The sequence below is a fragment of the Coregonus lavaretus genome (assembly GCF_964263955.1).
Source record: "Coregonus lavaretus genome assembly, chromosome: 18".
NCBI classification, from domain to species: Eukaryota; Metazoa; Chordata; class Actinopteri; order Salmoniformes; family Salmonidae; genus Coregonus; species Coregonus lavaretus.
Window position 1 is genome coordinate 14,599,686 of NC_140005.1, and position 27,500 is coordinate 14,627,185.

The 27,500-nt window shown below is 43.4% G+C and overlaps 1 protein-coding gene across 1 annotated transcript in view; it reads left to right on the top strand.

The window, feature by feature from the left end:
* The window catches only part of ush2a (Usher syndrome 2A (autosomal recessive, mild)), a gene marked incomplete at both ends in the record, with an annotated part of 418,741 nt that overhangs the window by 15,750 nt on the left and 375,491 nt on the right, over window positions 1–27,500 (top strand). Inside the window, 2 exon segments of the mRNA XM_084181556.1 lie at window positions 1,389–1,627; window positions 22,960–23,384. Of these exon segments, the coding sequence (XP_084037682.1) occupies window positions 1,389–1,627; window positions 22,960–23,384 (664 nt within the window).

Sequence of the window (27,500 nt, forward strand, 5' to 3'; positions counted from 1 at the left end):
AACCTGGAGAAATAGACACACACACACACAAACACACACACACACACACAACCATGTTCATACACATAAGCATGCTCACACACACTATGACAGATGTTCTCTATAGACTACAGTGGTTATATATTATGTTCACCCAACCCACACTGACCTCAGTTTGCTTGTGTGTGTGTGTGTGTGTGTGTGTGTATGTGTGTGTGTGTGTGTGTGTGTGTGTGTGTGTGTGTGTGTGTGTGTGTGTGTGTGTGTGTGTGTGTGTGTGTGTGTGTGTGTGTGTGTGTGTGTGTGTGTGTGTGTGTGTGCGTGCAGGACTGGAGTTGGGAAATCCATTGCAACACCTATCCTCAGTGCTCATAAATGCTCTAGTACCCATTCAGTATGCTAATGACTGTGTTTGACATTAACCCTGAGACAGACAATACAGACAGACCAGGCTATTGTTCAGCTGGGGAGTCTCTCTGTCTCTGTCTCTCTCTCTCGCTGTCTCTCTCTTCTCTCTCTCTCTCTCTCTCTCTCTCTCTCTCTCTCTCTCTGTCTCTGTCTCTCTCTCTCTCTCTCTCCTCTCTCTCTCTCTCTCTCTCTCTCTCTCTCTCTCTCTCTCTCTGTCTCTCTCTCGCTGTCTCTCCCTCTCTCTGTCTCACTGTCTCTCTCAATTCAATTCAAAGGGCTTTATTGGCATGGGAAACATATGTTTACATTGCCAAAGCAAGTGAAATAGAAAATAAACAAAAGTGAAATAAACAATCAAAAATCTCAATTAGGTGTTTGTCCCATTTTATGAATTCTTGGTTGGTGAGGGGACCCCAGACCTCACAACCATAAAGGGCAATGGGTTCTATAACTGATTCAAGTATTTTTAGCCAGATCCTAATTGGGATGTCAAATTTTATGTTCCTTTTGATGGCGAAGAAGGCCCTTCTTACCTTGTCCCTCAGATCGTTGTGGAAGTTACCTGTGGTGCTGATGTTTAGGCCAAAGTAGGTATGTCTAGGGTAACGATGTCTAGATGGAATTTGTATTTGTGGTACTAGCAACTGGACCTTTTTTGGAACACCATTATTTCTGTCTTACTGAGATTTACTGTCAGGGCCCAGGTCTGACAGAATCTGTGCAGAAGATCTAGGTGCTGCTGTAGGCCCTCCTTGGTTGGGGACAGAAGCACCAGATCATCAGCAAACAGTCTCTCTCTCTCTCTCTCTCTCTCTCTCTCTCTCTCTCTCTCTCTCTCTCTCTCTCTCTCTCTCTCTCTCTCTCTCTCTCTCTCTCTCTCTCTCTCTCTCTCTCTCTCTCTCTCTCTCTCTCTCTCTCTCTGTAATGTTATGTAGTCATGCAGTATGTGTAAAGATTAACCTCTCTCTCCTCTCTACCCCCCTCCCTCTCTCCCCCTGTAGACTCCATGCACGTAGAGGACATGGAGGCGGTGCAGAAGCTCCAGGATGTACTCCATGAGGCCCTACAGGATTACGAGGCAGGCCAGCACCCGGAGGACCCTCGTCGGGCAGGCAAGCTGCTGATGACCCTGCCCCTGCTCCGCCAGACCTCCACCAAGGCCGTGCAGCACTTCTACAGCATCAAGCAGGACGGCAAGGTCCCCATGCACAAACTCTTCCTGGAACTGCTAGAGGCCAAGGTCTGATTGGCCAACCACGTCCACCACCTCCGAAATGTCAATCAGTCACACACAGGCTCCTCCCATTGACCCCCCGAAACCCCACATGACACCTGAACCTCCCAAACTCGCCGCCCACTGAGAAAGATGGGCGGGACTAACCTCTGAACTTTAACCCCTGACCTCTGTGCGTTAGGGGAGACACTGACACTGAGACGAGACCTCTGCTGGAGGGTCGTCTGTGTATAACCTATAACCAAGTCATAAACCAGCTACCATAACAACGGCACTGTAAACTATTGACTATCGACCACGTGTCACTTATACATATAAGAAGGATTAACGATGTGATTATTGACTATTGACTGATGAAAATATTGAAACAAGGAAAGAAAGAGAGAGAGAGACACTGCTCTGGTTGTCTCAGCAGCAGATAAACTGTAACGCTTCTTCTTCTCAGTTTCCCAACCCAGTTTTTACAGGACATGCTGTTGCAGAAGAAAAAATTAAATTAACTAATACTTTTTGTTGTTGATTTTCATGAAGAAATGTATAACGGAGAAGATAGGAGGAGAGGAGACTTGCCTTGCCAAAGGATGGAGATCCATTCAGTGGATGTCCAGTCCCAACACCTCATCTGATACACCCCCACCCCCCCTGGAACCAGTGCAGTCTGAGGAACAGTCTTTCCCTCACTCTGTAGTCTGGCCTCCTTAACTACAGCGTTAGAACACACACACACAAAGTTCCCACATGCCAGCCTATCAGATCGTTGTCATCACCCCCAGCCTTCCCTTTGGGTTTGTCATTTTAATCACTTACGGCCATTAGACTTCCTCTTTACCCTTTTCTGTCGTCTTCCAGAGGGTTTTTACAGACAAGACGTAGTGGTTTGATTATTATTGTTACCTTTTCAGGGAGACGGTGAAGCTTTAGTCACTCATGCAATATCAATGACAGGTACAGGAGTGCTGAAGGGACAGACTCACATATTTATGGTTATGTTGGAACTTTTTGGTCTTATTTTTATTGAAATTAATAAGGGTGTAAATATATGATTCGGTCATCATATATGGTCTATGATTATTTTGTTTTGTTTATATTGTGTTAATAAGAAATCAATCAATATATGTTTCTTTCTATCAGCTTTACCACTTTCAGAAATTATATATGAGTATATATATATATATATATATATATATATATGGATCACATTTTATCTTCTCCAAGCAATAGTCATTTAAAAGGAGGGTGCATATTAACATGTATGCAATTAATGTTTGTGCCAGTCTTCGTTGGGAGATGTTAACATTTCTACCAGGTGTAGCTTCTCTCTTTGTGCTTGCCATAGGCTATTAGATGACATAGTCCTAGAATCAAACTAACCCAAGGCTAGGGAAGCCCCATGAATGTGGAGGCAAGCAGATAACTCATGCATTTGACTCTAAAGACCGCCATTGTACCAAGAACAGTAATCTGTAGCCAAGATATAATGCTAAACTAGCACTTAGGAAAGCTATTATAAGCGATGGGGTCATAGGAAGGAATGAGGTTGGGATTTGGTCAGGGTTTTTGTACGCAGATTAAGAACACCAATATCCGTAATCTAATATAAAATGGCAACTGGTTCCAGTTGAGAAGTTAAACGATTAATCAAGTAACCTACGTCACTCTCTATAGCAAATATGTCAGTATTATTAGTAAGGGGTATTTTCTGAACCTTCTTAACCATTGTATATTGTAAATTAACAAATTATAATTCTAATCTAAGACATTTTATTGGAATAAAAAGAAAAGGAAAAAGAAGAAAAAAAAAGAAATTTAGTTCAGCCTCTGTGTTTTATGTTTGCTGTGCTTTTTCAAATAACTTTCCCTTTCTTTTATTTTGTTGTGTTTTTTTTTCTTCCCTTTCGCTTCATTCAACGTCGTCGTTGTGTACCTTCTTGTGGTGCTTCCAGTTCTCGTGGCGTGCACTTTTTTAGACACAGGGTAGAAGTAGAGAAAATATTCTCACATACCTACCGACTTACCAGGAAACAAGGCTCTTCTATCTAGCTAGTTCTGCTAGATCAACTGATCCAATGACAACATCATCATCATCATCATCATCATCATCATAATAACCTGTACTGACATAGATGAGAATAACAACTATCTAAAGGAAGAAACAACATATTTAAAAAGGGATCATTTGTGTAACTTTCTTGTAGAATAACAATGTATATCTTAGGTTTAAATATATAAAAAAGACATTTGAGCATTTCCGAACAATAGCTGACTTTTTTTGATAACTCGCTGTACATACTGCCTTCCATTCAGAAACAGCTGCGTTGTAACATTAGCTAAACTCTTTGAGATGGCAAAGGAAAAAAAAAAAAAAAAAAAAACACGTATTTTTGTTTTCTTTTGTTTTAGAGTTCAACCCATTTCCAAAACCTGTTAACTTTGTGTGCTTACTAAAAACAATGAAAAAAATGAAGACTAAAATATTGTTTTTTTTCTAGGACTAATGGGGGGGTTGTGTTTCTAATTAATTTATCTTCTTCCTTCGTCCTATTTGTTAACTACCATCTATTCATCATTGGCTAAACATAAAGAATAGAGCATGGTTTGGAGAATGTATTTTACTGAAAGTACTTTCCTAAATTCAGGCCCAATTCAATCAATCGCAGATAAAGGGGAAATGACACTATGTACTCTCTGAATTTTAAAGCTGTATTTTAAGGCCAGGTGTGGTTTCATGTCAACATCTAATGGCAATTTTTGCGAGAGCAGCTAGCTTGGTGTGTCAGTTTGAACATGGTTAACACCTCAGATACTGCATGATCCCACAGTGTTGTTTGACTTTATCTGCAGTTGTGTATTGCGGCCTGAAGTATCTACAGCCACTAATGAACAAGACAATAATGTCAAAGTTGTTATGGGAAACATGTTGGCTCGTCTATCATTTCCATACACAACTCCTGTTTTCTTCTTCTCTCTCTGTTTCTTTCTAACAATACTATGTACTGGCCAATAAAAGGAGCTGAAAGAGAACACAACCGTCTCTCAGAGGTGGCTTAAGCTGAGCTGAATTTGATGTTTAATAAAAGCTGACAAACCATAATAATAACATAATAATAATAATCACAACCTTGCCATAGAATAAGGTCAAAGGCTTATTCTTCAACATTGTACCTTTCAATCTCAAGACATAGTTAGGCATATTAGCTACACATCATTAAATATTCAATATTCATGGTAAACATTAAATTTACCATAACAACACATAGCATAATTCTCACCACCACAACACTGCTCTTGTGTAAATTGTTGCCACAAATATTATTGGCCTACACACGTAATTTTAGCATCTTAAATCATGCTGAGGTTTTGCTATGTATCTTTCAACACCTTCTATGAATCATATTTAAGATAGAGAGAGAGGAGGGTAATTTAGCCATAACGAACGAGGGCGTTTTTTCTCCCAACGTGATTTTGTTATTTAAAGCAATATGACTGTGCAACAGACAGACAGACGGACAGACGTTGCACTTTTTGTTTGAATTAGATCAGTGCTGTATCTATTGGACTATTTTACCATTAGACAATATGGAATAAGGCAATGAACATGTACAAACAACTGCAATTTTTTATGAGAAGCAAAGGAGGAGAATAGTGAGTGTTAGTCAAGTACGTATTTATGCAGAGGTGTACTTATACCTACCACGTGTGTGATTAGGGTATAACCTGGCTGTTTGACATGGAAATGTACGGAAATATAGACGGACGGGGAAGAGGTTAAGAAAGACGGAAAAATAATATATAATACAATTATGAAAAAATGTCTGCTAAATCTTTTCGACCAGGAGTTGCTGGAATGCCGTGAGAAACATGTCAGTAGTTCTAGATGTGTTCCACATCAGTTAACGATTACCTGTATATTTTTGTGACGTGTGTATCATACAGTGTGCTCCAACAATATGTCCATTTGTGTAAATGTATTTATTTTACATTGTATATATTGTTCAATGCAAAAAGAGAGACCTATGATTCTGTAACTACGATCAGTTCAGATGTGTTACTCCAATCATGCCTTTCAGGATAACGGTAGAGCAATATTAAAACATGCTTCCAGTTTTGACCTCTCTCTCTCTACTGTGTGCTTCTTTACCGTACACACACACACACACACACACACACACACACACACACACACACACACACACACACACACACACACACACACACATACTTATAAACAAGACTTGGTGGACACACACACTAACAGTGGGAATTCCTCAGAGTTTTCTTTCTGCTGTTGTTGACTTTGTCCTCTCTGTTTCAGTGACGTCCCATACTCCCAAGGTAATATCACCTTCATATAGGTAATGACGAAGGTAGTGGAAGTCAAGGAGACTAGATCTGGAAGGATGGCCAAGTGAGACTATGACATACGTAATATCCCTATGTCATCACAGTTCACTTCAGTAGGCCTATAGCATCCGATACAGAAGAGTACATGTCAGCCACGCACAATAGAGTTTATAAAGAGGCCTCAGACACACACACACACACACACACGCACACACACACACACACACACGCACACACACACACACACACACACACACACACACACACACACACACACACACACACACACACACACACACACACACACACACACGCACACACACACTCACACACAATTGGAAGCAGAGGGACATAAACCACAGAGCTGTGATGAACGAGAAATAAAAACTCCACAGTCCGAGGAGAGAGAGACAGAGAGGGAAAGCCAAGAGAAGATGATGACAAAGAAGCCTGACAGGTCTAACACCAAAAGAAATCGACCACATCTCCTGCTTCTCTTCAGCTTGGACCTTTCCGCTCCCTCTCCCTACCCTAGCGTTCCAGCTATGTGCCCTCTGTCCCCTAGCTCTGCTCTGTTAATACGTAGCAGCAGTAATGTGGGCAGATATTTAATGTTCTGAAGCAGAAGCGTTTAAGCCTTTCAAACGGGGAACACTAACCTCCAGGCAAATATTTTTCAACAAGATGACATCGGTAGATATTAGCCGAGAAGGGCCCAATGGTGCTGGAGAGATTTTATTTATTTATTTTTTATTTGTCGCCGACGCTGCCGCACATCCGTTTTACTCCTTGGCTTCGGAGTTCATTTATTTCATTTTATCTTTATACCATTGATTCATTATTATGATACAATAAAAGCCACTTGAGCATTTCAGCTGCTGAGTGCCGTTATCGTTAACCTTGTGGAATGCTCCAAGACCTCCTGTGCATCTCTAATGACTGTTTTAACTCCCCCTCCATCTCTCCCATCCTCTTTCTCTCTCTTGATTTCTCTATCCCTATCTCCTTCCATCTCTCGCTCCACCTCTCTCTCCACCCGCCCTCTGTCTCTCTTTCCATCTCTCTCTCTCTCTTCCCCCCCATGCATTAGAGCTAGGAAGGCCGGCTGAAACTAAGGCAATCTAAAAGGGGTAGGGACCAGCAGAGAAAGATAAAGACAGGAACCATAAAGCATATTCCTCATATCTCAAATGTAAGACCCTAGGAAGAGTAGCTGCTGCTATCGCAACAGCTAATGGGGATCCTAATAAAAATACCAAATACCAAGAACCAGTGTCGTGTAACTCAAATGTCACCAGCCAAATTGAAAGTATTCTGTTAAACAAATCTAACTATCCAGGGACACCCAAAACATAAAAACCAAAACATAAGGAACAGGCAGGTAGACTTTGAGTTTACCCTATTCCCATTTAGTATGATGTGATTTCACTGTGTGTTTTATCGGGTCAGGGTAGTTTCGCTGTGCGGGGATGTGATTTCTGGTCCCTTCAGTGCCATTGGGGTCAGGCTCCTCGGGTGCCGTATCTGTTTTGGGTGCTGTCATCTGTGAGGTGCTAATGTGCGCGGCTTCGCACTGGTGGCGTTTTGTCACTGAGTGCAGCCATTTTCCCTCTCAGTATCAACGCTAGGCCTCTCCTGGGTTTCACAGGCCTGGTCACACACACACACAGTGGTAATGGGCTTTCACAGCTACCTTTCCCTAGACACACACACACAGTCCGACCTACAAAAATAACTTTTGGGTGCATGTGTGTGGATACACAGCCTGGTATCAATTGATAAGCGGATACATGTGGTAGTGTGTGAAGTCCTGAATGTGTGTGAGTGTGTGTGTGTGTGTATTTGTGGCGAGAGAGAGAGAGTGCATTTTTTTTTTGTAGACTTTCAGTAGACATTAGTGATTTTTGGGGGGATAATCAATAATCCACAATCCATTTTCAGAAAAATATTGTTGCATTCAAAACACTTACTGTCATTATAAGGGCTCCCCACGTTGTGAGCTTTTATTAGACATTTGTTGGAAGTCTGTAATAGCTGTTATGTTATATATATTTTTATAAATAAGTGTTTTATTGTCACATACACCAGATAGGTGCAGTGAAATGTGTTGTTTTACAGGGTCAGCCATAGCGGTACGTCCTAGACACACGCACACTAAAACAAGTACAAAATGGGTTGATTAAGACGTTTAGAATACTGTCATTTTGATTGCATTGAGGTTGCATCATGCGTCACATAAACGTAAAGTTGACGTTAAACCAACATGAATGATCACAGTCTTTTCATGGATGTTACAAAAAGAGAGGCTTTGAAAATCAGTCCCTCTAGAGAAGGTTGTGAGTACTGCAGTCATTTTGGTATCCACTTGTCTGCTGCTATATTCTATCAATATGGAGTACTCACTTTTCTGTTTTAAAGGGGCAATCAGCTGTTGCTACATCCATTTTTTGACTTATAAATGAATGATATGTACCCATTAATTCTTGAGGAATATAACTTAATAAATGCCACAAGGGCTTAGTTCAACTGTCACACCCCCATCAGAACCCAAAATACAGTGCATTTGGAAAGTATTCAGACCCCTTCAATTTTTCCACATTTTGTTATGTTACAGCCTTATTCTAAAATTGATTAAATTATATTTTTTCCTCCTCAATCTAAACACAATACCCCAAAATGACAAAGCAAAAACAGGTTTTTAGAAAGATTTTACTCAGTACTTTGTTGAAGCACCTTTGGCAGCGATTACAGACTTGAGTCTTCTTTGGTATGACGCTACAAGCTTGGCACACCTGTATTTGGGGAATTTCTCCCATTCTTCTCTGCAGATCCTCTCAAGCTCTGTCAGGTTGGATGGGGAGCGTCGCTGCACAGCTATTTGCAGGTCTCTCCAGAGATGTTAGATCGGGTTCAAGTCCGGGCTCTGGCTGGGCCTCTCAAGGACATTCAGAGACTTGTCCCAAAGCCACTCCTGCGTGGTCTTGGCTGTGTGCTTAGGGTCATTGTCCTGTTGGAAGGTGAACCTTCGCCCCAGTCTGAGGTCCTGAGCGCTCTGGAGCAGGTTTTCATCAAGGATCTCTCTGTACTTTGCTTCATTCATCTTTCCCTCGATCCTGACTAGTCTCTCAGTCTCTGCCGCTAAAAGAGATCCCCACAGTATTATGCTTCCACCACCATGCTTCACCGTAGGGATGGTATTGGCCAGGTGATGAGCGGTGCCTGGTTTCCTCCAGACGTGACACTTGGCATTCAGGCCAAAGAGTTCAATCTTGGTTTCATCAGACCAGAGAATCTTGTTTCTCATGGTCTGAGAGCCCTTAAGATGCCTTTTGGCAAACTCCAAGAGGGCTGTCATGTGCCTTTTACTGAGGCTTCCGTCTGGCCACTCTACCATAAAGGCCTGATTGGTGGAGTGCTGCAGTGATGGTTGTCCTTCTGGAAGGTTCTCCCATCTCCACAGAGGAACTCTGGAGCTCTGTCAGAGTGACCATCGGGTTCTTGGTCACCTCCCTGACCAAGGCCCTTCTCCCCCGATTGCTCAGTTTGGCCGGGTGGCCAGCTCTAGGAAGAGTCTTGGTGGTTCCAAACTTCTTCCATTTAAGAATGATGGAGGCCACTGTGTTCTTGGGGACCTTCAATGCTGCAGACATTTTTTGGTACCCTTCCCCAGATCTGTGCCTCAACACAATCCTGTTTCAGAGCTCTACGGACAATTCCTTCAACCTCATGGCTTGGTTTTTGCTCTGACATGCACTGTCAACTATGGGACCTTATATAGACAGGTGTGTGCCTTTCCAAATCATGTCCAATCAATTGAATTTACCGCAGGTGGACTCCAATCAAGTTGTAGAAACATCTCAAGGATGATCAATGGAAACAGGATGCAACTGAGCTCAATTTGGAGTCTCATAGCAAAGGGTCTGAATACTTATGTAAATAAGGTATTTCTGTTTCTAATTTGTAATACATTTGCAAAAATGTCTAAAACCCCGTTTTCGCTTTGTCATTATGGGGTACTGTGTGTAGATGGATGAGAACATTTTTATTTATTTAATCCATTTTAGAATATGACTGTAACGTAACAAAATGTGGAAAAAGTGAAGGGGTCTGAATACTCTCCTGTAAGCTTGTTTTACTCTCTAATGTTTGTGAACAAAGTAAATGTAAATAAAAACTGTATAGCCTAAAAACATGGTTCAAATTATATTTTTGATATCACGGATGGTCAGTCCTTGCATCTATAACTCTGTCTTTGAATTTGAGAGGTTACATTTCTCCAGCCCCATGCTTTGTTATTGTTTCAACTACTGATTGCCGCTTTAACTAGTATCACATTCTATCACATTATATTCTCCATGGCATACCCCACCTTCATCACGCTGTCATTCTATCTGTCATTCTATCTGTCATTCTCTTTTATGTTTCCCTATCATTCCTTTCTTCATTCTCCCCTTATTCCCTCCATCACTCGCCCCCTGAAGGCTCTAATGGTTTGTGGCTGGCTGGGGGAAAAGCCTCAGGGAATGTGGAGGACTACTTAACACTGAAATGTTAACTAGTGGATCACTCACTGGTAATTAATGGGCTTTAGAGTAAAAGGCTGTTACACCATTTTCTGCCATCTCTCTCTCTCTCTTTCTCTCTCTCTCTCTCTCGCTCTCTCTTCAGCTCTCTCTCTCACTCTCTCTCTCTCTCCATCTCTCTCTTTCTCTCTCAGGGATGAAATGGATAGTATAGCCGTGGGGCTGAGTTAGCGAGCGTAAGAGGGTCACACCGACAGCGTTTATTTGCACTTAAATGTTTTACTCTCCATTCGATGGGCCATTAATTTAGTTAGTGCACTTTTATAAATAGTATGGTGTGTCATTGTCAAGTGAATTAGTGGTACTTTAAACCCTTCACTAGGGGCCTATATAGCATCAGACACCGCTGTAACCACCCAGTAGATAGGCTCTGACCAGCCCCCCTGTATGATGCACTTATTGTAAGTCTCTCTGGATAAGAGTGTCTGCTAAATTGTAATTGTGAGACTATCCGTTTTACAGTGTTTCATTAAGGACAGGCGTGTATCTGTAGGCCATATAGCTACTTCCAATGATACATGGCCCTAGAATGAATGGTGGTAGATTACTGTGGATAGAGCTCCAAGGGAAATTCAACAATTAATAGCGCAATATCTCATAATATAGTATCAGAATTGCAGGGAGACGTCTCTGTATAAGGTGCTCTAATTTTGTGTGCAAATGTAATATTTTCCTATTATAAAACACGTAATGTATTGTAACACATAATACAATATAATAAACTCATAATTTAGTAATGGCAAAATCTGACAGAATAGCTTAGACAGAGGAAAAAGCCTAGCCTGAGAAAAGCCTTCGACTTCACAAAGCTGAGATAACTAAATTACAGTGGACTTCAGAGTCACATGGCCGTGTTTTAATTTTCCTGTAACGCTGACAGCCAGGGAGGGAGAACTGTGAGTCAGAGAGCCTGCCTATGTGGAGGAATGAAGGAATGGCCGCCTTGCACTTTCAGCAGCAGGCTAATGTAGACAGTGTGTGCTGGGTGTGGAGGTGGGGGGTTAATTCGGTCCAATGGAAACTCAGCAGGAGGGGGATTGCTGAGCATGGGCCTGGGGGTGAACGTCTGATCTCTAATACAATGCTGAGAACACACAGACATTCTGGACACACTGATTCTGATATTATTAAATCACCATGGGTATAGGAGTTACATTCATGCATTGTTTTGTTGGAAATGAAGATTAAAACAGTAGGTCTTTATATAAATTGGTTTAAACTTAAAGGACCAGTGCAGTCAAAATTAATGTTTTACTGTGTTTTGTATCATATTGTAAAACAGTTGATGAAACTAACACTGTAAAAGTTTGGAAAAAATGTATCAATGTTATTTCCTGATAGTTGCTGGTTGGAAATACAATCTCCCGAGTGGCGCAGTGGTCTAAGGCGCCGCATCGCAGTGCTAACTGTGCCACTAGAGATCCTCGTTCGAATCCAGGCTCTGTCGCAGCCGGCCACGACCGGGAGACTCATGGGCGGCGCACAATTGGCCCAGCGTCATCCAAGGTAGGGGAGGGAATGGCCGGCAGGGATGTAGCTCAGTTGATAGAGCATGGCGTTTGCAACGCCAGGGTTGTGGGTTCGATTCCCACGGGGGGCCAGTATAGAAAAGAAAAAAATATGTATTCACTAACTGTAAGTCGCTCTGGATAAGAGTGTCTGCTAAATGACTAAAATGTAAATGTACACAGGACCTTCTAATCAGCAGGTTTGCATGGGTGCGAGTTTCGGAATGCCTGGTGACATCCACAGGTGGTAAATTAGTTAGACCAATAACAAAGAGAGTCCCAAATCTCTCTGCCAATAACAGATAGTTTTCCGTCCTATCAAAATTCTTGCTTGAGAAATATTTTTTTGCTGAAAACTTATTTTTGTACATTTTAATAGAAACTATTACAGTAAGGTACTTAATTGTTACCCAGAAATTTTTTGATATTGATATAAAAACGGCTGCATTGGGCCTTTAATAATAGCTTTCATGAATAAGCCAATATAAATGTTTATAATTGCTTATAAATGCAGTCATAGCGTGGAAATGGATTTGTAATTATAAAAGTTAGGAAATAACAGGATAAAAGAAAGGAGAGCTAGCAAACAGTAGAGTAGAGCAGAGCAGAAGTGGGTGATGAAAAATACAAGGAAGACTAGATGGAAAAATTAGATCAAATAAGAGGAAAAGTGGGACAAGCAGAATAAGGGCTAATGCAAACACAGGGCTGATTTGGTTCCTATCTCCATGGACCATGGTGGAGATAATGTTAATACAATACCATTCCCCTCCCTCAGCATCCCTACAGAGAGAGAGAGCGAGAGAGAGAGAGAGAGAGAGAGAGAGAGAGAGAGAGAGAGAGAGAGAGAGACAGAGAGAGAGAGAGAGAGAGATGAGAGAGAGATGAGAGAGAAGAGAGATGAGAGAGAGAGGGAGAGAAAGAGAGCGAGAGAGAGAGAGAGAGAGAGAAGAGAGAGAAGAGAGAGAGAGAGAGAGAGAGAGAGAGAGAGAGAGAGAGGGAGAGAAAGAGAGAGAGAGAGAGAGAGAGAGAGGGAGAGAAAGAGAGAGAGAGAGGGAGAGAGAGAGAGAGAGAGAGAGAGAGAGAGAGAGAGAGAGAGAGAGAGAGAGAGAGAGAGAGAGAGAACGAGAGAGAGAGAGAGAGAGAGAGAGAGAGAGAGAGAGAGAGAGAGAGAGAGAGCACAGAGAGAGACGAGATAGCGAAGAGAGAGAGAGAGAGAGAAGAGGTGAGAGAGAGAGAGAGAGAGAGAGAGAGGAGAGAGAGAGAGAGAGAGGGAGAGAAGAGAGCGAGAGAGAGAGAGGAGAGAGAGAGAGAGAGAGAGAGAGAGAGGAGAGAGAGAGAGAGAGAGAGGAGAGAGAGAGAGAGAGAGAGAGAGAGAGAGAGAGAGAGAGAGAGAGAGAGACTGGATGGAACACTGACTGACTGACAGACTGACAGACTGACAGACTGACATACCGTGGGGCTTAGAAAATCAATGGCAGCCAAATCACAGCCTGACGTCTAATTCAGTGGCACGCTATCAGGGAGTAGATAAAGGCGCTGTGGAACGTTTAACATTTCTATAGGCCTGCCTAATATTGCGTTTGGATAAAATGAGGCCATCAATTTATTCCACTTCTCTTAATCAGCATCCAACAAATGATATTCATATATATTCATGTTGATTTTGAAAGGAATTAAACTAATAGGTTACATTAGGGCTGCATTACAGTATTACTCTAATGGTATTATTAGGTCTACTCGCAGAAAGAAGATTTTGTGAAATATTGTTTATATAGCTAATGAAAATCAGTGTGTTTAGTCAGATCCAGGGACGGCCTGTTCAATAGGGCGATATGGGCGACGCACTGCCAAACGGGAAAAGGAAGGGATTTTTTTTCTAATCAATTATATCACGGCAACAGTAGTTATCAGTGTTCACGTCTGATCTGCCAGCCACTAAATGTCAAATCAGGCTAAAGTCGTGCTTCAAATGGCCCCGCCCGTTTTTGGGGCGATTTCAGTCAAGTTGAAAATCGCCCAGAAGTCTCTCATAGCCTGTCATGTAAAATCTATTTTTTTCAAATTTCAAAGCTTTCAATACATTCTCTATGGGTGTCTGTGGGCTTGCACTTACGCGCTTTCGTCATACGTGACGTAACCATGAACGTAACTAAGACAATAGCGGCTAGCAGCGTCTCTGTTGCGACCTGCAGTGTGGCGTTATTTTATGTTTTTAATTTGTAGACTTAGTTTACAAACATTCTGCCAACCATGGATTTCCAGTGGTTGGTTTTGGACTGATCTTGTTGATCGTGTACATACCCGCTACGAACGGACTAAATAATGAAAACGCTGCTGGCAGCGGAATCCCAATACAGCTGGGAGACTTGGCTGGATGACAGAGTCCCGGACAGAGAAGTGGAGCCGGCCGGCTTCACCCTGGTCAGAGCGGACCGCGATCCTGGTAAGAGAGCGACTCTGTACCCCGACATTGAACTGCTTTCTGTGTCATTGCGACCTTACTATCTGCCCCGTGAGTTCCCCCAATTGTTTGTTACCGTTGTGTACTGTTGATAATCACAAGTTTACTGGAGAACTGAGACCAAGTAGAGACTTTGGACAGGGTGGATATGGTATAATAAAGGCAGTTTATTCAGAGGTAAAGATATCTGGAATCGCGTGCACGGACTCGTTCGTCAAACTCTTAGGGAGAAGAGAGCCCCGAAAACATTGTGTGCAGACATTTTATACAATAAATGATGTAGGTTGAATCTAGTAGTTCTGATCTTCTGATTGGTCCTGATGAGTTGGGCGAGGTCCCCTCCACTGTTGCATTGGCTCTGAGTCGGGTTCTCTGTCTTCAAATGTTCAGCCTAAAGAGAGGGGATTTTTGTGTGTGTGTGTGTGTGTGTTTAACAGTGATGATGTGTGTGTGTGTGTGTGTTATCAGTGATGATGTGTGTGTGTGTGTGTGTGTGTGTGTGTCCTCAGAGCAAGAACTCGTGAGTTGGAAGAACTGAGAGACCTATGGCGTGGGTGTTGTCCTTGGCCACCTGCTGACAAGGCTGACAAGATAGGACTCTTTTGTCCATTGTTATAGGATAGGAACAGCATTGATTGAAAACAAACGCCCAACACAAAATGGGTCATGCACAAGATTTTAGTCAGACCAAGCTATAACATTATATATTTACTACGACAGTACATTCAACCAAAAGCTAATATAACAAAGGCATCAGAGATTATTTATAATCTGTCACAGAAACTGGAATCCATCTCCCCAGATCAGTCAATAAATGCTTCTGGTATTGACTTATATGCTGCCCCTGTCTTCATGTTGTTGCTGGACATATCTTTTTAAAAATGTGTGTAGGTCACCTAAATCATCAGAAAAATTGCCCCTCCTGAGAATTTTTTCAGGAGCCGCCACTGGTCAGATCATGCTTAAAATCAGTGTTAGCTTCAACCATGTACAGTGGGGAAAAAAAGTATTTAGTCAGCCACCAATTGTGCAAGTTCTCCCACTTAAAAAGATGAGAGAGGCCTGTAATTTTCATCATAGGTACACGTCGACTATGACAGACAAATTGAGAGAAAAAAAGCAAGATTTCTCGCTACCTGTATTAATGGCACCTGTTTGAACTTGTTATCAGTATAAAAGACACCTGTCCACAACCTCAAACAGTCACACTCCAAACTCCACTATGGCCAAGACCAAAGAGCTGTCAAAGGACACCAGAAACAAAATTGTAGACCTGCACCAGGCTGGGAAGACTGAATCTGCAATAGGTAAGCAGCTTGGTTTGAAGAAATCAACTGTGGGAGCAATTATTAGGAAATGGAAGACATACAAGACCACTGATAATCTCCCTCGATCTGGGGCTCCACGCAAGATCTCACCCCGTGGGGTCAAAATGATCACAAGAACGGTGAGCAAAAATCCCAGAACCACACGGGGGGACCTAGTGAATGACCTGCAGAGAGCTGGGACCAAAGTAACAAAGCCTACCATCAGTAACACACTACGCCGCCAGGGACTCAAATCCTGCAGTGCCAGACGTGTCCCCCTGCTTAAGCCAGTACATGTCCAGGCCCGTCTGAAGTTTGCTAGAGTGCATTTGGATGATCCAGAAGAGGATTGGGAGAATGTCATATGGTCAGATGAAACCAAAATAGAACTTTTTGGTAAAAACTCAACTCGTCGTGTTTGGAGGACAAAGAATGCTGAGTTGCATCCAAAGAACACCATACCTACTGTGAAGCATGGGGGTGGAAACATCATGCTTTGGGGCTGTTTTTCTGCAAAGGGACCAGGACGACTGATCCGTGTAAAGGAAAGAATGAATGGGGCCATGTATCGTGAGATTTTGAGTGAAAACCTCCTTCCATCAGCAAGGGCATTGAAGATGAAAAGTGGCTGGGTCTTTCAGCATGACAATGATCCCAAACACACCGCCCGGGCAACGAAGGAGTGGCTTCGTAAGAAGCATTTCAAGGTCCTGGAGTGGCCTAGCCAGTCTCCAGATCTCAACCCCATAGAAAATCTTTGGAGGGAGTTGAAAGTCCGTGTTGCCCAGCGACAGCCCCAAAACATCACTGCTCTAGAGGAGATCTGCATGGAGGAATGGGCCAAAATACCAGCAACAGTGTGTGAAAACCTTGTGAAGACTTACAGAAAACGTTTGACCTGTGTCATTGCCAACAAAGGGTATATAACAAAGTATTGAGAAACTTTTGTTATTGACCAAATACTTATTTTCCACCATAATTTGCAAATAAATTCATAAAAAATCCTACAATGTGATTTTCTGGATTTTTTTTCCTCATTTTGTCTGTCATAGTTGACGTGTACCTATGATGAAAATTACAGGCCTCTCTCATCTTTTTAAGTGGGAGAACTTGCACAATTGGTGGCTGACTAAATACTTTTTTTCCCCACTGTAATATATGACAATAATAATTCACTAGTACAATATGAATTGGCTGATATGTACAAATGTCCTATTGAAAAAATATCTCTGCATATATTTTTCATCTCTAAGGGCCAATTGTATTAGTATTTTAACTCAGTGACAAGTGTCAGCTGGTTAGGATCCTACATTTACCCATGGAAGTGGAGGAAGAAGAGAGGGGGAGGAGGATAGGAGGGAGGAGGAAAAGGGAGAGGTAGAGGAGGATGGAGAGGAAGGAAGAGAGAAAGGAAGAGAGGAATTAGGAGGGAGGGAGGCCTTGTGGATGTAATATATTAATAGCTAGGGCCTCCTTCCCTCCCTCCCCCTTGGCTGAGCCCCTAGCCGCCTACCCTGCGTAGTATTGATTATTCGGCGAGTGCAGTAATCTTCTTAAGGTCATTAGGAGCACTTAATTAAAAACTAGTTAGACTGCCTTTGTTCACCAAAGCAATTGCAGCTGTTCAAATGCGATTAGCTGATAACAAACTTGTCTGGAAATATAAGGGGCCTTTTTAGATTTGTTTACATATTTTGAATGCATAACATTGCGTCGGTGTTAACCGTGCTTATGTGGCTGCCTTATTGCTTCTGCCAGCTACTGCACATAGGCAGAGACAAGTGCTGAAATTCCATTTGAAAGAAATAGGCAGAGTTTCTGATGGGCAATTATCATTTGGACAACAGGAATGTTGACAATGCTGTATTACATTGTTTTCTGTGTAGATTGTTTTATGAAGAGTTAAATGACCATATCAAATATTATAGGCTACTGTAGGTATGAATGATTAAGGTTGGTTTGAGGCACCCAGAGGTAGCCTGTCTCAAGGAAAGGTTACTCAGAGTCATTAGGCTACAGTCAGTGAGCATGCTTCCAAATGATGTGTGCATCATTCCCACTATTCCTAAAACTATCACCTTTCAGGAGAAGACCCAGATGCAGACTGTTGAAGTAACAAAAGTTTATTACAAAAACAGGGGGCAGGCAAACGACAGGTCAAGGGCAGGCAGAGGTCAGTAATCCATGTCAGATTCCAAAAGGTACAGAACGGCAGGCAGTCTCAGGATCAGGGCAGGCAGAGGTCAATAATCCAGGGTGGTGTGACAAGGTACAGAACGGCAGGCTCAGGGTCAGAGCAGGCAGAATGGTCGAAACTGGGAAAACTAGAAAACAGGAACTTGAGAAAGACGAGAAAACCTGGTACACTTGACGAAACAAAATGAACTGGCAACAGACAAACAGAGAACACAGGTATAAATACACTGGGGATAATGGGGAAGATGGGCGACACCTGGAGGGGGGTGGAGACAATCACAAAGAGACGTGAAACAGATCAGGGTGTGACAAAAACCACCAATTGAGCATACAGTATATGCCTTTCACAGTGGCGACCCGTCATTCAGGGCCTGCTTTGCATGTTATTTTGGCATAAATTCGTGTCACATATCAGTTTGCAAACAATAAAAAAAATAGTTATTGAGTTAATAAAGCCGCATACAAACATGGTCTATTTTTTGCTTTCTTGAGTAAGGCAGCTCCGAAATGCAGGTGTTTCAACCTAGCTCAGTGCTTTCTGTGGTGGAGGGGCAGCCAGCGGAAAATACAGAGCGTAGCGGTTGGTAATCTTCTCTAGTTGCGCCGTGATTGGCTCAGTGTTCTGTCACTCATGGGGACACATCGTCACTGCAAAATCTACAGGGAGAGCTAGAATGTTCAAGTCCCCTTGGGTGCTGCCATAGATTTACATTAGAAGTGCCCATCCAAGAAGGCTCAAGGTCATTGGCCACAGATAAAATGATGTCAAATCACGTTATATCTACCGTAGCTTTGATTGGACTGATCATGTCAACATGATACAGTCATCATCATGAATCACGGTGACAATCTACTGGCAAATCCTTTTCAAGCCTTATGAGGAGAAGTTATAGATAAAACTTATCGGTGCTCATCAGCCATTGGACATAAACATTACACAACAAGTTGGAAATCGCAAATTCAACAATGAGTGGTTTGGAAGGAATCAGTGGCTAACTGCAAGTGTTGCAAAGCAAAACATCTGGAAACTGGGGAATCTCAGACTTCAGTGAGTTCAAGACAACTGGGAACTCGGACAAAAACTAGCTCCGACTGGGAAAACACGTTTTGAACGGTCATCCAACATGGAATTCCAAGTTGGGAACTCAGGCCTCTTTCTAGAGCTCCGACCTGAAGATCACTGACGTCATGATTCAACATTGTTATTTTTTTGAGTTCCCAGTTGTCTTCAAAGCACCATAAATCCAGAGAATGCCAGACTTTGATGACAAAGTTTCATGACAAAATTTGCCCACAAGAAGGACTGCCGCACCACCTTTCTGTTCAATTGAACACAGCACAACGGTGAGTCCAAAAATGTATTGTATGCCGCTACATAAATTATGTAATATGCCAGGGAGATACACTACCGGTCAAAAGGTTTAGAACACCTACTCATTCAAGGGTTTTTCTTTTTTTAAACTATTTTCTACATTGTAGAATAATAGTGAAGACATCTAAACTATGAAATAACACATATGGAATCATGTAGTAACCAAAAAAGTGTTAAACAAATCAAAATATATTATATATTTGAGATTCTTCAAATAGCCACCCTTTGCCTTGATGACAGCTTTGCACACTCTTGGCATTCTCTCAACCAGCTTCATGAGGTAGTCACCTGGAATGCATTTCAATTAACAGGTGTGCCTTCTTAAAAGTTAATTTGTGGAATTTATTTCCTTCTTAATGCGTTTGAGCCAATCAGTAGGGTTTTCTATATTTAAATGTTGTTATGAGAATTTCTATCTCTAATTCAACCTAAGCTTGAATCATTACCAGAGGTTGTAAGGCTCTGGTTTTAATCATCAATGATTCAAGGTCCACAACCCACAAGGATTATCTGTATCTTTATTCATGGAGAGCTCTCCCGCCCAAAACACATACATACTGTTTTATACTCCTTCCACACAAAGGCACTTTTGCTCCGCCCACCTTTAGGAGGCTTTCTTAAACAGGTTCCACCTTTCTCCTTATCCTGGAATGTTTAGTCCCGCCCCCCTCTGTTAGTGGGTTAGTTGACACTACATTCTAATTCTAACACTGTTTAACATTTTATACTGTATTTGGGGTGAAATCCTTTAGTCATTAAGCTTAAAATACAAATTAATCTATCAAATGTAAAAGACCAAGTCCATATTATGGCAAGAACAGCTCAAATAAGCAAAGAGAAACGACAGTCCATCATTACTTTAAGATTTGAAGGTCAGTCTTTGAAAGGTTCTTCAAGTGCAGTCGCAAAAACCATCAAGCGCTATGATGAAACTGGCTCTCAAGAGTACCACCACAGGAATGGAAGACCCAGAGTTACCTCGGCTGCAGAGGATAAATTCATTAAAGTTACCAGCCTCAGAAATTGCAGTCCAAATAAATGCTTCACAGAGTTCAAGTAACAGACACATCTCAACATCAACTGTTCAGAGGAGACTGTGTGAATCAGGCCTTCATGGTCGAATTGCTGCAAAGAAACCACTACTAAAGGTCACTAAAAAGAAGAAGTTACTTGTTTGGGCCAAGAAACACGAGCAATGGACATTAGACCGGTGGAAATGTGTTCTTTGGTCTGGAGTCCAAATTTGATTTTTGGTTCCAACCGCCGTGTCTTTGCCATAGTTTGTACATCTCAATTGTCAATAGAAACCACATTTGTTTAAGCAAGTCAGCCATATCAGCTATGTTTATTTATTTTTTAAGGCAGTAAATGAGGCTGAATTAACTGTTTCGCTGCCAGACAAGGCTCCGCTGATAGCCAGGTGTAGCGGTGGTAAGGATTCACTCCATGGTACTGAAAAGAAAGCTCTGCTGTTGGGACAGCTTTATGTAGGCCCTAACAGTTTGTGGGCACCGTTTGTCTCCGTTGTAGTGCAATTCATGTATTGTTTAGTGTTTTGTAGTAGCTTTGCAAATGTACATGCTAAAATCGCCACTGGCCTTTCACATAAGCTTTGAGTAAGATCCCAATTTCATGTCCCTTTTTTCATTTAGTAATTGTTTTAATGTATTTATATATGCTGAGTAGATAAAGACCTAAAATACCATGGTGAGTTATATAGTGGTGGTGCAATGATAAACATTAGATAGGCCCCCTCAAACCCCACCCCTCCTTGTTATGTTATAATCCACTGCCCCTCTCTTCTTTCCCTCCGGGCTTCAGCACCTGAATGCACGACACTGTCTGTCTGTAGTGTCCGTCCCAGGGTTGCTATGACGACCACGGATAGCGTTTCTTCCTACGCCACGAGACGAGAGCCACTTGTTAAACCCAGACGCATCACTCGCGCAGGGGGGGTAATAGAATACTAGCCATCTCTCCTCAGCTACAGGCAGCGGTAATTATCGGACTTGCATACATTAGACTGTCGTCAGCCATGTCGCGGTTTCGTCAAAGATATGCCTAGCGGTGATTTTGTCGCCGTAGTTGGTAAACGCATTGGATGACCCTGTTTTGTTTTTGTTTTGTTACTGACAAGTTCCTCGTTGCTGCTTTGTTTCTGTCTAGAGCGGCGCGCTGTCCAGATGGCAGCTCGCGGTAATCAGCTTTGCGCGAGAAGGGCAGAGTGTCAACCACGCGCCTCCAGACTGTGAGGTAAGATTAGGGACAAACGCGCTGACATAAATAGGGTTTTCTATATTTAAATGTAAAATTATAAAATTATATAATACTTTATTGGTTTTTGGGACAGACATTGTTATATTAGCGTATTTAATCAAGGAAAAGTGACTGTGTGTTAGTTTATTGGCGTGATGGACAGCAACTTGTTGCATGTTGTAGCCGTGCGCAAGCAGCGTAGCTTCGATAAACCTGCCACTGAGGCAAACAGCAAAGCAAACGATGAGGTTGTGCTCTGTTTAGTTTGACATAATTGTTGACTGTTGTAAACTTTCTAAATATATTTAGGGTACTTATAGACAACCACGTTGCTGTTCACTAGACAGCTGTCAATGACTAAGTAATTCACCATTAACCCCAATGCACCATCAGAAAGAGATGGCACTAAAGTTGAAAATATTGTAGCTAGTTAACGTTAAGCTAATAATATCAGTTTTACCTAACCCCCTAAGCCCCAATTTCCCCAAAACTTAGAGAAACAGGGCATTTGAGGATCACAGAGAGAACCCAGGAAATCCCTAGATACTACTGCAAAAAGGACACGTTTGTTCAATTCAACAGCAGGCAGAAAGGAAATGTTCCGTATCTGTTTAGCTTTCCCTCGATCAAATGAAACATAATAGCCTTGGGCAGGGACTAGCCTGCATGACATTTCCCCCTAGATTAGTTTTATGTCTGACTCCTCTCTCTCTCTCTCTCTCTCTCTTTCGCTCCCTCTCTCTCTCTCTCTCTCTCTCTCTCTCTCTCTCTCTCTCTCTCTCTCTCTCTCTCTCTCTCTCTCTTTCGCTCCCTTTCTCCCTCTCTCTCTCTCTCTCTCTCTCTCTCTCTCTCTCTCTCTCTCTCTCTCTCTCTCTCTCTCTCTCGCTCTCTCTCTTCTCCGTATTTCTCTCCAGGTATGCATTGAGGTGAAATCCAAGCTATCATGTGAAGGATTTGGTCGAGTGTGTGTGTGTCGAGCTGTGCTGCCTTACCCAAGGCAGTGGTCTGTAAAATGTCACCTCCAGCACCGTGACCATCGTGAGTTATTCAACGACTCGGCTTCAGGAGGCTACCAGGCCAAACGGACGGAGCTGGACCTCACTGAAAGAGGGGATGACGGATAGAGGGATGAGAGGAGAGAGAGGAGAAAGGCAGGAGAGAGGGGTGATGACGGAGTACAGAAAGGGAAGAGGAGAAAGAGAAGGAAGATGTGTGTGGAAAGTGGAGAGAAAAAACAGACAAGGAATCCGATCCTCGCTCTGGCTCTACATCCTGGTCCTCTTCCTCACCTTTGACCCTGTGACCTCTCAGGGTCACTTCCCCCGGTTGGAGAACATCGGAGCCCACAAGCCCGTCACCCTTTCTCCTGCCCGCTCCAGCTGCGGCACCCCCGAGCGCACCACCTACTGCCACAGCCCCACCTCCCTGGAGGAGCTCCACAACTGCAGCCAGGCGTTCTGCAACCAGGAGTGCCCCTACCGTTCCTCCACCCCACCCCATGCACCCCTACTGCTTCCTGCACACTGGGGCACCTGTGTCACCCATGACGGGCTGGACCCTCACTCCCGGGCAGGGACAGGGGGAGAGGGGGAGAGAGAAGGGGATGAATCCAGCAGGAGCGTGATATTCCGGTGGACCAAGGGAGGATGCATGGCCTCTCCTCCCTTTCAGAGTCTGGGACATCTGGGCTCCTTCACCCTGGCTGTGTGGCTCAAACCTGAGGCTCCTGGAGACATGTGCGTATCACTATTATTCGTAATTGTGATGTATTTTATGTGTTTATACTGTTGTTATAAGGGAGCGTGCAATTGGCATGCTGACTGCAGGAATGTCCACCAGAGCTGTTGCCAGATAATTGAATGTTCATTTCTCTACCATAAGCCGCCTCCAACGTCGTTTTAGAGAATTTGGCAGTACATCCAACCTGCCTCACAACCGCAGAGCATGTGTATGGCGTCGTGTGGGTGAGCAGTTTTCTGATGTCAACGTTGTCAACAGAATGCCCCATGGTTGCGGTGGAGTTATGGTATGGGCAGGCATTAGCTACGGACAACGAACACAATTCCATTTTATCGATGGCAATTTGAATGCAGAGATACCGTGACGAGATCCGGAGGCCCATTGTCGTGCCATTAATCTGCCGCCATCACCTCATGTTTTAGCTTGATAATGCACTGCCCCATGTTGCAAGGATCTGTACACAATTCCTGGAAGCTAAAAATGTCCCAGTTCTTCCATGGCCTGCATACTCACCAGACATGTCACCCATTGAGCATGTTTGGGATGCTCTGGATCGACGTGTACGACAGCATGTTCCAGTTCCCGCCAATATCCAGCAACTTCGCACAGCCATTGAGAGGAGTGGGACAACATTCCACAGGCCACAATCAACAACCTGATCAACACTATGCGAAAGAGATGTGTCGTGCTGCATGAGGCAAATGGTGGTCACACCAGATACTGACTGGTTTTACACCTCTACCTTTTTTTTAAAGGTATCTGTGACCAACAGGTGCATGTCTCTATTCCCAGTCATGTGAAATCTATAGATTAGGGCCTAATGAATTTATTTCAATTGACTGATTTCCTTATATGAACTGTAACTCAGTAAAATCTTTGAAATTGTTGCATATTGCGTTTATATTTTTGTTCATTATACAGTTGAAGTCGGAAGTTTACATACACCTTAGCCAAATACATTTAAACTCAGTTTTTCACAATTCCTGACATTTAATCCTAGTAAAAATTCCCTGTCTTAGGTCAGTTAGGATCACCACTTTATTTTAAGAATGTTAAATGTCAGAATAATAGTAGAGAGAATGATTTATTTCAGCTTTTATTTCTTTCATCACATTCCCAGTGGGTCAGAAGTTTACATACACTCAATTAGTATTTGGTAGCATTGCCTTTAAATTGTTTAACTTGGGTTAAACGTTTCGGGTAGCCTTCCACAAACTTCCCACAATAAGTTGGGTGAATTTTGGCCCATTCCTCCTGTCAGAGCTGGTGTAACTGAGTCAGGTTTGTAGGCCTCCTTGCTCGCACACGCTTTTTCAGTTCTGCCCACAAATGTTCTATAGGATTGAGGTCAGGGCTTTGTGATGGCCACTCCAATACCTTGACTTTGTTGTCCTTAAGCCATTTTGCCACAACTTTGGAAGTATGCTTGGGGTCATTGTCCATTTGGAAGACCCATTTGCGACCAAGCTTTAACTTCCTGACTGATGTCTTGAGATGTTGCTTCAATATCCACATAATTTTCCTTCGTCATGGTGCCATCTATTTTGTGAAGTGCACCAGTCCCACCAAAGTACATTAATCTCTAGGAGACAGAACGCGTCTCCTTCCTGAGCGGTATGATGGCTGCGTGGTCCCATGGTGTTTATACTTGCGTACTATTGTTTGTACAGATGAACGTGGTACCTTCAGGCGTTTGGAAATTGCTCCCAAGGATGAACCAGACTTGTGGAGATCTACAATGTTTTTTCTGAGGTCTTGGCTGATTTCTTTTGATTTTCCCATGATGTCAAGCAAAGAGGCACTGAGTTTGAAGGTAGGCCTTGAAATACATCCAAAGGTACACCTCCAATTGACTCAAATGATGTCAATTAGCCTATCAGAAGCTTCTAAAGCCATTACATCATTTTCTGGAATTTTCCAAGCTGTTTAAAGGCACATTCAACTTAGTGTATGTAAACTTCTGACCCACTGGAGTTGTGATACAGTGAATTATAAGTAAAATAATCTGTCTGTAAACAATTGTTACTTGTGCCATGCACAAAGTAGATGTCCTAACCGACTTGCCAAAACTATAGTTTGTTAACAAGACATTTGTGGAGTGGTTGAAAAACAAGTTTTAATGACTCCAACCTAAGTGTATGTAAACTTCCGACTTCAACTGTATATTAAAAACAAAAAACTACGTTTTAAGTGAGAATAGGCATTGGTCTGAAAACAAAAAAGAAAATAAATTCAAATTATCACCACAATGCCTATTCCACCCATGCTCTACCAAGGTTTTCCAGCACTGTTATATATAATGTAGTTCGGTCCAGAGAGAAAGATAAGACAGGACCATGTTAGAAAACAATCAGGTCAGAGAGAGCCATGAAACCTGAGGCCTGGGTAGTGGTGTAAGTAGGCCAGGACAGGACAGGATAATAGGCAGGATTTTCCTTCAGGACAACCAGAGAAGCAGAACAGGGTGTCAGTGAGGGGTTGCATCCCAAATGGCACACTATTCCCTATATAGTGCAGTACTCGGACCTTGGTCAAAAGTAGTGCCCTAGATAGGGAATAGTGTGCCATTTGGGACTCTGTGGTAAGGTAAGGTAAGGTGTTTCTGGGAGAGCTTACATGGTGCTGGGTTACACACACTTACAATCAGATCAGTTCCTTCTCTGGTAACTGTCTGGCAACACTCTGTTTATCAATCAATCACACAGGGCTGTGCTTTGTGAATCCCTTTCACTCCTGTTGTTTGACATGTATCAGTCTTTGTTGTGACCAATATGGCCGCTATCAAAGAGGCTTGATGAAAGGCTTTCTGTCCTCTCCCTCCAACCACACATGACCACTGACCGTCACAGCTGCCCATTCTAACATGTACACACAGTATGCAGAATACATATTCACTGACTATGAATCTGACTGTAGGCCTATGTGTTGCTTTGGATAAAAGGGTTAGCTGAAGGACCATATTATGATATTGGTCTGTGTTCTGTTGCGCTAAGTCCAGTGAATCATGTACCAGTTAGTCTGTTTGATGAGGCTGTGTGATTTGTGTTAGGCTATGTGAGGAATCTGTCCATTCGATCTCTGGCATCCTAACACAGGACTCACTGACATTCTACTGCTGCCACATAGATAATGAAGAGGCTTACTTTGGTAATTTTATATAAAATTATAACAAAGAGACACAAAACAGGAATTCCAGTGACCATGTGTGTGTGTTACACTGTGTGTGTGTTGTGTGTGTGTTATCATATCAGCAGCTGTGGCTAGTTTAGATCAATGGGAGAAAGATTGCCCTGTGTGTTTCTCTGTGTATAGAGGGAGTATCAAAGTGCACTTTGTTTTCCTCCACTTTGTTTTCCTAGAAAATGACAGAGTAGAGAGGGGGATTGGAGAGGGGGGTGGGAGCGGGGGAGAGGAGAGGGGGAGGGGAGAGGGGGATTGGAGCGGTGGAGGAGAGAGGGGGAGTGGAGGGGGGAGTGGGCGGGGAGAGGGGAAGAGGAGAGGGGGAGCGGAGAGTGGGCGGGGAGAGGTGGAGGGGAGGGGAGAGCGGGCGGGGAGAGGGGGAGGGGAGAGGGGGAGAGGAGAGGGGGAGGTGGGGGGGAGAGGAGAGGGGGAGCGGAGACGGGGAGGGGAGGGGGGAGTGGAGATGGGGGGAGAGTGGGCGGGGAGAGGGGAAGAGGAGAGGGGGAGAGAGAGGGGGAGCGGAGAGCGGGCGGGGAGAGGTGGAGGGGAGGGGGGAGGGGAGAGCGGGCAGGGAGAGGGAAAGAGGAGAGGGGGAGGGGAGAGGGGGAGAAGAGGGGGAGGTGGAGGGGAGTGGAGAGGGGGAGGGGGAGGGGAGGGGGGAGAGATGGGAGGGGGAGAGGAGATGGGAGCAGAGAGGGGGAGAGGAGAGGGGGAGAGGAGATGGAGAGGGGGTTGGGGAGAGGAGAGGAGGAGAGGAGAGGAGAGGATAGGGGGAGCGTAGAGGGGTAGGGGGATCGTAGAGGGGGAGGGAGTGGAGGGGGAGAGGAGATGGGAGCGGAGAGGGGGAGAGGGGAGGGGGAGGGGAGGGGGAGAGGAGATGCCGAGGGGGAGGGGAGAGGAGAGGGGGAGCGGAGATGGGGAGGGGAGGGGGA